Here is a 14518-nt window from a genome sequence, read left to right as displayed (position 1 = left end):
CCCCCAGCTACAACACTAACCTAATCTCAAAATACTGACCTAATCATTCTTTTCATTCCTCCCAAGACCTCCTGCTCTCTAGCTCCCTCATCACCTCCTGCCTTGCTCGCCTCCAGGTCTTTTCCCGAGCCTCTCCTATCCTACGGAACTCCCTACACCAATCTGTCCAACTATCTCCTACTCTGTTTGCTTTTAGACAATCCCTGAAAACTCTCCTCTTCAGAGAAGCCTATTCTGCCTCCACCTAACAACTGTACTTTTATTTTCTCCATCATCTCATCCCTCACAGCTATTACCTTTTGTATCACTTTATCGTCCCTCCTAGATTGTAAGCTCTAACGAGCAAGACCCTCTGATTCCTCCTGTATTGAATTGTATTGTAACTGTACTATCTGCCCTTATGTTGTAAAGCACTGCACAGACTGCTGGCGCTATATAAATCATGTAAAATAATAATCTCTTCCCTCAAGGAGCTTACAATCTAAGGTCCCTCTCACATGCATACATACACGCACACACATACTACATTCAATTTAGACAGGAGCCCATTAACCTACCAGCATGTCTTTGGAGGAAACGAGAGTGCCTGGAGGAAACGCGCACAATAACAAGCAAACATGCAAACTCACATGCAGATAGTGACCTGTCCTGACCAAGATGACCTGACTGGGAAGTTAAAAAAAAAAAAAAAAGTTTAACAGTTGATGCGTTATAACAGCACATTACACTGCCCCTATGCAAAGCAAACCAGCAAAACAGAGCATAACGCACCCACTGGTGTGAATGGGCCTACAATCTTATATAATAAAGCACAAGAAAATAAAACACAGCAACTACAATGTATACCTATGCTGCTCCTTTGTATTCTGTATATGTGTTCATATGTGTGCCCAAGAACTACTGCACTGAGATGTGTTAAATCTTCTTCACAAGAATGGTCAAGAGCTGATGCCCAGACATGCATGGACCCCAGTGATCACACTGTCTCTTTATGCTCCTCAGTACAATCGGGCACTGTGTGCTTTTGTGATATACAGGGGCACACCATCCCATCCTCACAGACCATAAAACAATCATAGACTAAACTTCAGACGGAGGGGGGGACTTGTATTTCTTTTTATTCATCCATCAAGTGTGACAAGAACATAGCTGAGTGTAGCGTATTTCATCACTAACAAGCACTATACAAGGCATCTTGAATATAAATTCTAAAAAGCCCCATCATGCAAAGCTTTAGGCCTCATGCAAAAGTGACGCATTTGGGGAGATGTGCTGTCCATGCATTAGTGTTTACCCATACAGCCATTCACTTGTATTGGCCCTCCATGTGGCACATGTGGCTTCCCGGGCACCAGAAAGCACCAGAGATTTTACCCCTTCGGCACCTGGGTGCTGTTAAGGTAAATGTTATCACCATGAGATGGTAACCACTTGCAACCAACAATATATCAATTTTTTCAAGAACTAGGTTATACAGTATGAGCAATTTTTAGTTGTAGTTGAACTATTATATATGAAGTTTATTGGTGGACTAAGGGCTGAGCCGCTCTAGAGCTGTGAACCTTTTGCTTCTTGAAAGTGATGAACCACAAGTCCATGCTATTTGGGCCTATTCACACTATATCGGGGTCCCTAAACTTTCTAAACAAAGGGCCAGTTTACTATCCTTCAAACTTTAGAGGGGTCGGACTGTGGCCTTTGGGAGTGGAAAAGGTCCCGAAATCAGTGGGAAAAAAACAATGATAAATACAGTGATCATCAATACAATGAACAAATTATTATTATTATACAGTATTTATATAGCGCCAATAGTTCGCTCAGCGCTGTACATTACAATGGGAGACAATACATGAGACAGTACAATGACAATACAGTGTGATACACGAGGGGTTCGAGGGCCCTGCTCCTTGGAGCTTACAATCTAGGAGGGAGGGGATAGTGGTACGGGAGGAAAAGCTGTGGGGGATGGAGTGGTGGGAAGAGAGGAGGAGATCGGCAGTTAGCAGGGGGCGGGGTAGGCTTCCCTGAAGAGATGGGTTTTCAGGGTGCGCCTAAAGGAGAGGAGAGTAGGTGATAGTCTGATGGATTAGGGTAGGGAGTTTCAAAGGATGGTTGATGCCCTGGAGAAGTCCTGGAGGCGGGCATGGGAGGAGGAGACCAGGGAGCTAGAGAGAAGGAGGTCTTGTGAGGAGCGGAGAGTGCGTTTTGGGTGGTATTTGGATATTAGGTCGGTGATGTAGTTTGGGGCAGTATTATGGACAGCTTTGTACGTCAGTGTTAGCAGTTTGAATTTGATCCATTGGGCAATCAGAAGCCAGTGGAGGGATTGGCAGAGGGGGGTGGCGGAAACGGAGCGGTTGGTAAGGTGGATGAGTCTGGCTGCCGTATTCAGGATCGACTGAAGCGGGGATAGCTTGCGGTGAGGGAGGCCAGTGAGGAGGGAGTTGCAGTAATCGAGTCATGATATGATGAGGGAGTGGATGAGCTGTTTAGTGGTTTCCGGGGTTAGGAATGGGCGTATTTTGGCGATGTTGCGGAGGCGGAGGCGGCATGAGTTCGTTAGCGATTGGACTTGGGGCTGGAAGGATAGATTGGAGTCAAGAATGACACCAAGTACTTTGGCTTGCGGGGTGGACCTGATGGTGGCATTGTAGGACGTGATGGAGAAGTCAGTGGGGGGGGGGGTGCGCGGGCTGGGGGGAAGACTAGGAGCTCGGTTTTGGAGAGGTTCAGTTTAAGGGAGTGGAGCGACATCCAATCTTATATGTCATTCAGTAGGCTAGTGATTCGGGCGGAGACTGAGGGGTAAGGTGTTGAGAGACAGATTTGCATGTCGTCGGCATAGAGGTGGTAGTTGAAGCCATGGGAGTGTATCAGTTGGCCAAGGGAGGAGGTGTAGATGGAGAAGAGAAGGGGCCCGAGGACCAAGCCTTGAGGGACCCCGACAGAGAGGGGGAGTGAGGGGGAGGTGGTAGTGCTGTAGGTATTATTATTATTATACAGTATTTATAAAGCGCCAACAATTCGCTCAGCGCTGTACATGACAATGGGAGACAGAACATGCGACAGTACAATAACAATAACGCTGGTAACGCTGAAGGAGCGTTGTGATAAGTAGGCGGTTAGCAGGTCATTGGTTAGTTTAAGTAAGGCAGTTTTGGTGGAGCGTACGGGATGGATGCCGGACTGTAGAGGGTCGAGGAGGTTGTTGTCATTGAGGTGGGAGCTTAGGCGATTGTAGACTAAGGGCTCGAGGAGTTTGGATGTAAATGGCAGCAGGGAGATGGATCTAAGGTTGTTCGGGTCAGTGGGGTCCAGGGAGGGCTTTTTGAGTATGGGGGTGATGTGTGCGTGCTTCAGAGGGGAGGGGAATGCACCAGAAGAGAGACGGAGATTAAAGATGTGGGTGAGGGAGCGTAAGATGGAGGAGGAGGGAGGTCGTAGGAGCTGAGAGGGGACAGGTTCGAGGAGGCAGGTGGTGAGGCGGGCTTCGGAGAAGACCTTGGTGATCTCCTCGGTGGTAGTAAGGTCAAAGAAGTGGAGTATTGAGGGGGCTTCAGTGTGAGGGATGTTAGGTGGGGCGGAGGTCTGGACAGTGGTGAAGCCGAGGGAGAAGTGTGTTGAGGGGGTTGCTGTGTGAGAGGAGATAGGTGGGGAGGAGGTCTGGGCAGCGGCAATGTCCCTGCGAATTGTGTCAATCTTGTTTTTGAAGTGATTGGCAATCTCGAGGGCTGTGAGTGAGGTGCTGGGTGGAGGTGGGGGCGGAGAGAGTAGAGAGTTGAAGGTAGAGAAGAACCGGCAAGGATTGGAGGAGAGTGTATTGATGAGGGTCAGGAAGTAGGCTTGTTTGGCAGCGTGGAGAGAGGAGGTGTAGGCGTGGAAGGCGGATTTATAGCGGGTGAACGCTAGTAGGGATCTGGTTTTGCGTCATAATCGCTCTAGTGCACGACTGCGTCATTTGAGAGTTTTGGTATGATCAGTCTGCCAGGGCTGGAGCGGTCCCGTCAGAGTGGGTGGTGGATTGTATGCACTGTGCGAGTGCAAAAGAGGAGGTTAAGTGGAGGAGTTGGGATGTGGCCGGGTTGTTGATGTTGACCGGGATGTTGAAGTCTCCAAGGATGATGGTGGGTAGCTCGGAAGAGAGGAAGAAGGGCAACCAGGCAGAAAAGTCATCAAGGAAGCGGGATACGGGTCCAGGAGGCCGGTAGATTACAGCAATCCTCAGGGGGGTTGGGGAGAATAGTCGGATGCAGTGGGCCTTGAAGGAGGAGAAGGATAGAGGGGGGGTTTGGGAGGACTCAGAAGGTGCTCAGTGGTGACAGGAGCAGACCAACCCCACCACCTTTACGATCGTTGGGTCTGGGTGAGTGGGTCCAGATGAGACCTCCGTAGGAGAGTGCTGCAGGGGAGGTAGAGTCAGTGGCTTGAATCCAAGTTTCCGTGATCGCTAGGAGGTTGAGGGAGCGGGAAACAAAGAGGTCATGGATGGCGGTGAGCTTGTTGCAGACCGATCAGGCGTTCAGGAGTGCACACGAAAACGGGGGGGGTGGTTTTGGGGAACAGAGGGACAGGTACTAGGTTGAGGGGGTTGCGGCAGGAGGTGGAGTTGGAGTGTGCTTACAAATGTATTCAGCGCTCACACAATGATAAATAGGATAGTAACGGATAAGTACACATGGATGGATAAATGAAAAAATAGAACTGACTATACAGAGGGTATTACGATAGTTGTCAAAAAGTCAATACGTCCATACGATGAGCAGAATGAGGAAGAAGTGGACCGAGGAAAACAAAACACATGGGATGGGATCGGCAGATCCTCATCAAGGATATGGGGAATCCCTCAAAGACAAGCAGAAGAGAAAGGAAGGCGCCAGGTCAGTGCAAGTTAAAGTGGAGTTCCATTAAAGATTGGCACCCACTCCCACTTCCTCTGCGATCAGCTAGGCGATCGGAAGCAGAAGTTGTCCTCCCCCCTCCCTCCCCATAGTCTTCTGGGTCCCATAAGACTACGGGACCATTCAAAAGTGCAGCGCTTCTCACAGCAGGGTCACAGCCAGCTGTCACAGCCGGGTGCCCACACTGAAGATACCAGCACCAGGGAGAGAAGACGGCCGGTGAAACCAGTCGTGGTGAGGACACCTCTGGACCGGGGTCAGGTAAGTGTCTGTATTTTAAAAGTCAGCAGCTACAGTTTTTGCAGCTGCTGATTTTTATTTTTTTTTTCAGCTGGAACTCCCCTTTAATAATTAATTGTTAATTGAAAAAAAATTTTAAAAATAAAAACTTTATTTACAGAAGACTTACATCTAAAATTCTTTAACTCAGTATGTAGGATAGGATGGTAGGCAGCGGAGCCACTTGTGGACCCTGCTGAGCAGTGGGGGAATGTGGCATGTGCTGTGACAGATGCTGTGAATGGCAGGTAGGTGGGTTGCAATGTGTTTCAGAAGCTCCGCCTCCTTTGTCAAGCAGGCCTGCCGTAACAGCAGAGGGGTATATAAGAGCTGTCAGATCCCGGATAGCCAATAGGGAGAGGAGAGGGGAGGAGTGAGAGAACTGAGAGGGCTGCAGTGAAAGTGTGCAGTGAACAAAGAGATGATCGCGGACAAGTACTGGACCAGCAAACTACAAAAGGGCCATAGTTCAAAGGTCCATTGAGCTGAGAAAAATTCTCATGAGTGGAAAAGTGAAGGGGGGGATAAGGGGATGTAGTGCGGGAGAGGGAGGGGAGAGTAAAACCGAAGGACCAGAAACAAAGAGAATAAAATTTAAATTAAAACATTTTAAATAATTTAAAAATGGAATAAGTAAAAAACACATGCAGCTACATGATCGGATCCACCATAAACAAAGGAGAGTGAAAAATGAATGGGGATACAGATTAACATAATAGTAAAAATCAATATACATAAATATGAAAGGTATATATAAAAATATTTTTCGTACCCTAAAAGCGGGAGTTCCATGAGCTTGTAACTTTAATGTAATACAGTGGATTTTTTAAACAACAACCTTCTATGAATAAGTGGGAAATTAAAACAAGTAAAAAAGGGTGTGCATTCAATGTATGTTGGAAAGCTGAATATATTGTTTATTTCTCCAATGGATAAGTTGCTATATTAGGGTGCTAACACTAGGACATGATGGTTCATATGGTAAGGAAGATAATTTGAGGGAAAAAAAACAATGTCCCATCACTGGAGTCAGCCCCATTGTTGGTGTCATTGGGGGGAAGTGTGCCCCATCTGTGGTGTCAGTGGGAGACATTGTGCCCCATCATTGGTGTCTTTGGGAGAATTTGTGCCCCATTGTTGGTGTCATTGGGAGGAAGTGTGCCCCATCGTTGGTGTCAGTGGGAGGAATTGTGGCCCATCGTTGGAGTTAGTGGTAGGAATTTTGCCCCATCATTGATGTCATTGGGAGAAATTGTGCTCTATTGTTGGAGTCATTGGGAGGAATTGTGCCCCCTCATTGGTGTCAGTGGGAGGAATTGTACCCCATTGTTGGTATCAGTGGATGAAATAGTGCCACAAGGGCTGGGTAAAATCAAACAAAGGGCCGCATCTGGCCCCCAATCTGCAGTTTGAAGACCAATGCACTATATGCTTGGCTACTTTGGACAACGCTGCCCAGCACTTAGACATTGCAATGTGCTTTATATCCTATTGTTTAGGTTCATAGCAACATGCTGAGTTGGTGTGCTCTGGAAAACATGCTGCATAGATTTGCCATCATAGCACGTTGCAATGGACTGCACCATATTGCAGCACCGGGGTGCATAAAGGTGAATTAAATATCATATTGTGACATTTCAATAAAGTTGATAAAAAGAAAAAAGGTAAACAGTGCCATGCTCTACAACAATTCATGGCACCAATCTTTTACAGCAAAAAAACAGCTGGCACGCATTATACAGAACATGTGTGAATGGGCTCATAAAATCGAATTTAGGTAACCATATACATTTCTATTATAATAAATATTTTGGCTGATCTCTGTCAAGTGAGCAGAAATAACAAAGTGCCATCAAAAGCCATCATGTAGCTTTACTAAAAATCCTAATGTAAAGAGCTTATTTCTGATTGGCTGATGTGATTCTGCACACTTTATAGCATCAGTTTATTAAACGATGCCTCCAGAGTTATGTAAGCATTGCAGTCATAATATTAAAGTCATAATATTACTATTCACATTATTAGCCAGCATTGCCACTGAGTTTATGTAATGATGCAAAAAGCAACATGCAGTCATTTGCAGCAACCAATCAACCTCCCTTGTTCTCAAGTAAAACAACTGGCTCATATGGGTTATTGTGCTTTTGTCTTTTCGTACGATATGTGAATAAGCCCCAGTATGTAATAAGTACATTGTGAAAATCCAAAACAAGTTTTATAATAGTTACACTTTAGGTGTCACAAAAGCATACATGCTCCCAGAAGATACTATTGCCGGCCATACACTTGGCAATTGAAATCTTAAAATCTGTGTTCAAATTTGAAAAAAAAGGAAGCAATTGAATGGTCTGCACCAATCAAATTTTTGACCATTTTCACCTTCTTTCTTGGAAAAAACATTCTGATAGGCATTTCAGTGATTGTCCATCGATTTTCACAGCAGTTTAGATCACTAGATGGTTCAAAAGTGGGAACAAATTGAAACAGTGTACTGTGGATCACTGCAAATATTCAATTTGTTGCAATTATTTTTTAATCAAACTTTTATAGGAACATTTCCAAATAGTGTAAGAACAGCATAAAGGCTTATGGAGATCATTATTTTGCCCAGTCTATTTCTGAGTGTCACCTTTTGTTTGCACTTCTTTGGTTCCTTCTGATAATCCCGTTACTCTGGCTGTCTGAGCAGTGATAGAAAACATTCCCCATCCCCCATCCCATACATAACTCACCAAGGAACTCCAGGGTCCCCATATAGTCCCCTTTCAGTCTTCAATAGCTTACTGAACACACAGACCCTGAGCCAGAACTGCAATTTCAACTTTGCAAAGATGTTTGGTCGTAAGAGAATTTTGTTGATTGCTATTCGATTGATATTTTCAGTCGATTGCAAGATGCAGAACAATACCATGTGTGTTGCATCAATTTTAATCGATGATAGATTGTTTGCAATGGCTTGTTTCTGAATTGATCATAAATTGCTATGAGTACGCCCACCTATAGGGCTAGCAGAAGGAACCAAAAAAACACAGCAGGACCAGAGATGTCAACTGGTTGTCTGAGAAGTAATAGAAAACATCCCACATCCCCCATCCCATACACAACTCACCAAGACAAGGAACTCCAGGGTCCCCACATAGTCCCTCTCCGTCTTCAATAGTTCACTGAACACACAGACCCTGAGCCGGAGCTGCCTGTCCACATCCCTTCCATCACTTCTATGATGATCCTCAGTCATGTTTCAATGTCAGTCAGTACTGAACACCCACAAAGTTTACAACTTTTCCCAACTGCCACTTCACTTGGTGAAACTTTCTAACACTGTTTCTTCTTCTTCAAAAGGCATCGCTGCTTCTCCAAATCAATCCAAACTAAGATAGATCCTTGTAAATGAAATCCTGTAAACCTTCAAAAAAAAAAAAGAAAAGAAAAAGAGCAAGAAAAAAAGTTTCCCTCTGCCTGCAGATATCCAACCTGTGGTTTGGGAGCACAGCAAGTAAAATTTGGACATTAATCAAAAGATTGCATCCATGTGACTCCAACCCCTTCATCCTGAAACCAGCCTCTCTCCCCACCACCCACCCCCAACAGTGCTGTCTCCTCCTTCATCCTCCAATGAATGGCAGGAAAGAGAGCAGAAACCTTGGGAAGTCTATAGTGCCAACAATGCCCCCTCTACACAATCAGACCGCAGGACAGCCACAGCTGAACAAGGGACCAAGATGGCAAAAGGATGTCTGAGCTCCAGTTCAAGTGTGGGGCAGAGGCTCAAGGCGTCTTCCTAGGCATAGGCTGAGCTGTGATTTCCAGGGAAGATAGGCTGCAAACAACTTCCAAACTTGTGTGTGAGAGCCAGAAGTTTAGCTTATAGTTTAGCTACCCCCCTCCTTCCTTGTAATCAGGGCACTGGGCGCTCCTGCAAATGCAATTAAACACAGGAAAGAAAAGTCATTTGCAGTATTCTCAGCAATGCAAAGCTCCTTGGGTCTAAAGGATGGGAGATGGAAACTGCTAGCAGATGTGTGCACAGTCAGCAAGATTAAGTTGCTGAAGGCGAGTACCACCAAGTTTACTTTTGTGTCATGTAAAGGTTTTCAAGTGAATCAAGCAACAGCGCGGTGAAGGAAACATTCAAGATGTGCCATGTCAAAGAGTTCTGGAAATCAATTTGTGGCCCCTTAAAGCGATATTAAAAGAAAGTTCCACCTCTTGCAAATACATAAAGAAAGAAAGAAATTATACAATTATTAATATTAATGATAATAATAATAATAGATGCCCAGATATAATTGTGCATTTATTTTCAATTAATGGATTGAAAATGATACATGCTATTCCTCCAGTCCAGATCTGTACCTAGGTGGAGGTCCTTAGTTAAGCCCACCATAGATGGATGGAATCTTGGCCAGCTCAGCAGGGACCGGCCAAGATTCAATCCATCTATGAGCAGACTGGTTGTTCTGAAGTTGATCCATTGATCGACTGCAGTACAACCAGCCTGATGTTTTTTTTTTAACATGATTATTGCCAATGGCTATATCCTCCAGTGGTAATCATTGTGTTCTGCTGGCAGGCAATGCTCCCCGCTGGCAGAACACAACAGCGCTGTGAGAGGGATTCCTTCATCATGCTCCATTGAGAACTACTGTCCTTCTGCCACGGTGGCACATGAGACTTACAGTTTTTTTTATTCTCAGCTATCTGTTAATGAATGATGCTGCCGAGCAGGGACAGCCATGCACAGCTGTGCCAAATTCAAATATGATCGGAGTTGGCAGGGACGAGAAGCCCAAATTCTGTAGATGTCAGAAAATACAGAAGGAAATGTGAATACAAATAGTTCAAGAAACAAACTCAAGATGGATGAGTAGTGGACTTACTGTACCTTTTAAACACTAATTTTTTTTTTTACATTTTGACATGTTGATGGTAAGACTTAAGCTGGCCACTGGCCACTGGGATGCATGAGAAAAATCCGTATATCCCCCACTCCACAGCATGGATGAAGGAATCCCCTACTCCTGGCTATGGCATTCTGACAGCTGTGAGTGCTGACTAGTTGGCTGCAGTCACTGTTCAATCGACTTTTTTCCACCCAACTCCTTCAGTTTTTCAGTCGAAGTTTTATAAGCTGAGTGGTGTTGGGAGGGTCATCCATGGCATAATTTATGTGAAATTTAAGTATGGCCAGTTTTACATTGTCCGTCACCTCTTCTGATCTTTGTGTTTGTCTTTCCTTGCATCCTTTACACCCTTTGCAAACTTTGTTTCCTTGGCTTGCTGGGTCCTCTGGTGCCCCATTTTAGCCACCTTTTCCTTTCTCCCATAGAGAAAATGGAGGAAGAGGAGGATTATCAAGATATTTTTTTAAACATATTCAGAGTGTGCGAAGGTTTGGGAAAATCATGTGGTGGTCACTGGAGGCTGCAGCAGTAAAAAGAATAAAATGTGAATGTTACGTGGCATTGTGGGAATTAAAGTAGAACATTACCCAAAGGGGAAGTTCCATTTGTCTTCCTTCTACCTCCTCTTTAGGTTTTGGTATTTTAAATTTTTTGGGGGAGTGGGTACCTGGTTTTGATGGAAGTTCAGCTACCCCTTCCCCCACATCCTTCTGAGACACTTCACAAGTCCCAGAAAGCTGCGGAACCATCCACAAAGAGAGCGCAGCTCATGCATGCTCAGTGAGAAGCTGTCTGTGAAGCTGCAAGCTTTCACAGCTTCCCACACTAAAGATGCTGGAGCCAGGGACCCGAAAAATCGTATTGAGTGAGGACTGAGCTGGATCCTTGGACAGGTAAATGTCCTGTTATTCAAAGTCAGCAGCTACAGTATTTGTAGCTGCTTACTTTTCATTTTTTGTTTCTAGGGTGAAGAATCTCTTTAAAGTGGAGCTCTGCCCAAAAGGGGAAGTTCCGCTTTAATGCCCTGTCCCCCTGCTCCCCATTAAGGATTGGCACCTTTGGGGAGCAGAGGGGGAGCGGGTACCCTAATTTGACAGGTACCCGCTCCCACTTCTGCTGCGATCGCCTAGGCGATCAGAAGCGGAAGTTGTCCTCCCCCCCTCACTCCCTGTAGTCTTTAGGGACACGTGACAGGTTCAAGAAGACTACAGGGCCATTCACAAAGCGCAGCACTTCTCGCGCATGTGCAGTGGGCACCTGGCTGTGAAGCCGCAAGCTGTCACAGCCGGGTGCCCACACTAAAGATGCCGGCGCCAGGGAGAGAAGATGGCCGGTGAAACCAGCGGTGGTGAGGACACTGCTGGACAGAGAGACAGGTAAGTGGCTGTACTTTAAAAGTCAGTAGCTACAGTTTTTGTAGCTGCTGACTTTTTTTTTTTCAGCTGGAACTCCACTTTAATAATTCATTGTTCATTGAAAAATAGGTAAAGAGAGATGTATTTATAATAGAAAAAGCTGAGGCTTTAAAGCAGACTGTTACCTTCTGGATGCATTGGGCATCCTTGTTCCCTTCTCCTACCCCATTCCACAACCTAAAACTGTATATTTTTCTGTTTTTATATACTTTTTTTTTCCTTTTCAGGAAAGTTTTAGCAAAAAGAAAGTTCATTAAAAATTATACAGAAGACCAGGATATGTCCACTTGATATTTCTTTGTTTCAATATGTATACAAGATTATATTACAAAACCATGGACTTTATGTGGAATATATAGATACAAAATGAACATTGTATACATAAAACAAACATTTTATTTATACATTGATTGAAAAGATGAAAACGATCTCATTGTTTCAGTATGAATGCCAGAAGTCCCTTTACCAAACCCTGCAGTTCCAGCACATCCAGTTCTCATATGCTAACATATAATTATTAACATTTAGGTGCCTCTTCTTTACCTTTGTAAATGTGATGGACAATATTAGCTATAGATGAGTATTGTTCCAAACATGATTAGAAGTCTTTATGTCACATAAAGGCCCACTGACAAAATACGATGAAAGTTGTGACTTCGTTTTTCTAAAAGACAGTGGATCCAGTAAGCAGCTGGAGCCATTGCATGTAATTGTGGAGCAGTTGCAGCACGGTTCCATTTGCTTAAATGGGACATGTTCAGTGGACTGCAGGGCTGTAGTACCCACCAAACAAAACAGGGGTTGGGGGGAATTTTTGCTAGGGAGTGTGTGTATACCACCGTACATCTGCCTTTGCACTTGGGGGGTGGTTCGGGAGTGTTAAAAGAGTGACTCAACCACTTGTTTTTACTGCCCCTCAATCACAAGTGGAAACAAGGTCTCACTGCTTGGGTATTCAAGCAGCAGTGGGTGTCCTACCTGCTTGAATACAATAGCAGACAAGGCATGCTTTTTAGCTTGGATGAAAGAATCTATTGATTTTCACTCATTTAACTCACAGGAGATCTAGCAGTGTATGGCTAGCAGGAGAAATTTTTAGCTGAAAGGTTTTGGTGCAAGAAATGAGGGGACCTGTGTACAGCTTCAGCTCCAAGGCCCATGGATGTTAGTTAAGCTGGCCATACACTGAGCGAATTTTGGATGGTTCCTGATGAACCAGATGAAATTTGCTCAATGGGTGGTTCTACTCTGGGAGCCTGCTGGAAATTTTTTTTGTTGAACAGCAGCTGCATTCAGTCAAATGCAGCTGCTGTTTACATACAATAGTCTATCAGGGGGATTTGTCCATATATGCTGTTTAGAGAAGATGGAGGAACCTATTAGATTTCTTTCCTTTCGAGGTTGAACAAAAAGAATGTAAATGTGTTTGGCCAGCTTTACATTTCATAGGGCAAGGGATATGATCTATCATGCAAAACACGCAACAGATTCCTAGTCCTGTAATAACATTGAAAGATGCTGTATTAATGCTACCTTTCCCCAGCCTGAAATGGATTAAAATAAAAATCAAAAAGTTGTACTAATCTACAAAGCAATTGCGAATACAATGTGGCATCTCTCAAGCTCAAAGTATTAGAACATTTTTGACTCTTATTAATTACTTCTGTATGTAAGACAAGATGAAATGAGATTTACTCAGGTGAGGTTTAGGTTTATTTAAATAGCCGCACTATAAACTAAAGCTGTCCTTATTCCAATTCCCACTCCAGCTGAAGATTTCACACCACTTAAAAATAAAAACCAAATACATTTTTGTTACCAAAGTTTTTTATACTTCTGCATTTTCTTTATTGCTTGATTGTTAACTCATACTACATAAACTGAAAATTCAAATCTGTTGCATCCTATTCAGAAACTAACATATATAGCTACATAGTTAATCTGGCTGAAAAAAGACAAAAGTCCACCCAGTTCAACCAAATAAACATGTTTATGATCAGTATTAATATATTTCTGAAAGTGGAATTTAAACCATGTCATTTGGACCGGGTTCACATAATTGCAGGGCTGGTTTCAGTGAGAGTTATAAAAAGAGTCCAGTGCAGTTTTGTTCAGTGGTTAAGGTGAGATTCAGGTGCGAATCTTTAAATTGTATGACACTGGAAATTGCACCTGAACGGGACTGAAAATTGTACCTGCACTGCGGCCAGCCCACACATACAGTTGTGTTCAAAATAATAGCAGTCAGACATTACTAACCTGATCAATCACTGTTTTTGGTAGAAATGATATTTCTACATGGCAAATAATTTACTAGCAGGTGTAGTAGAGTAATAGAAATCCAACAAACCCAACACTCATTGCATGCATGCTGCTGATTCTGTGTAATTGAATCACTATTTGAAAGGGGCATGTTCAAAATAATAGCAGTGTGGAGTTCTATTAGTGAGGTCATTCATTCTTTGAAAAACAGGTGGCAATTATTGCCCTTATTTAAGGAAGGAAGGCAGCAAATGTTGTACATGCTGGTTACAGTGCATTTCTCTCTGAAATTCTGACAAAAATGGGTCGTTTCAGACATTGTTCAGAAGAACAGTGTACCTTGATAAAAAAAGTTGATTGGAGAGGGGAAAACATATAAAGAAGTGCAGAAAATGATAGGCTGCTCAGCTAAAATGATCGCAAATGCTTTAAAATGGCAACCAAAACCTGAAAGACATGGAAGAAAGCGAAAAACTACCATTCGAATGGATAGAAGAATAGCCAAAATGGCAAGGACTCAGCCAACAATCAGCTCCAGGGAGATCAAAGAAGGTCTAAAGTTACCTGTGAGTACTGTTACAATTAGAAGACCCCTATGTGAAGCCAAGCTATCTGCAAGAAGCCCCCGCAAAGTCCCACTGTTGAAAAAAAGACGTGCTGAAGAGGTTACAATTTACCAAAGAGCACATTGACTGGCCTAAAGCCACAGTACACTGTGAAGACAGTGAAGCATGGTTGTGCAAGCATCATGATATGGGGA

The 14518-nt window shown here is 43.9% G+C and overlaps 1 protein-coding gene across 1 annotated transcript in view; it reads right to left on the bottom strand.

Moving 5' to 3' along the window:
- Positions 1-8730, bottom strand: part of PREX2 (phosphatidylinositol-3,4,5-trisphosphate dependent Rac exchange factor 2) — a 369719-nt gene extending 360989 nt beyond the window's left edge. The window contains exon 1 of the mRNA XM_089654281.1: positions 8287-8730. Within this exon, the coding sequence (XP_089510407.1) occupies positions 8287-8415 (129 nt within the window). The 5' untranslated portion in view covers positions 8416-8730. The remainder of the gene's footprint in view (positions 1-8286) is intronic.
- Positions 8731-14518: the final 5788 nt, after the last annotated feature.

This window comes from Staurois parvus, unplaced genomic scaffold (assembly GCF_062004578.1).
Source record: "Staurois parvus isolate SC_StPar_1 unplaced genomic scaffold, SC_StPar_1.0 ptg000748l, whole genome shotgun sequence".
In the NCBI taxonomy this organism is placed as follows: Eukaryota; Metazoa; Chordata; class Amphibia; order Anura; family Ranidae; genus Staurois; species Staurois parvus.
This window is presented reverse-complemented; position numbering and strand designations above follow the sequence as displayed.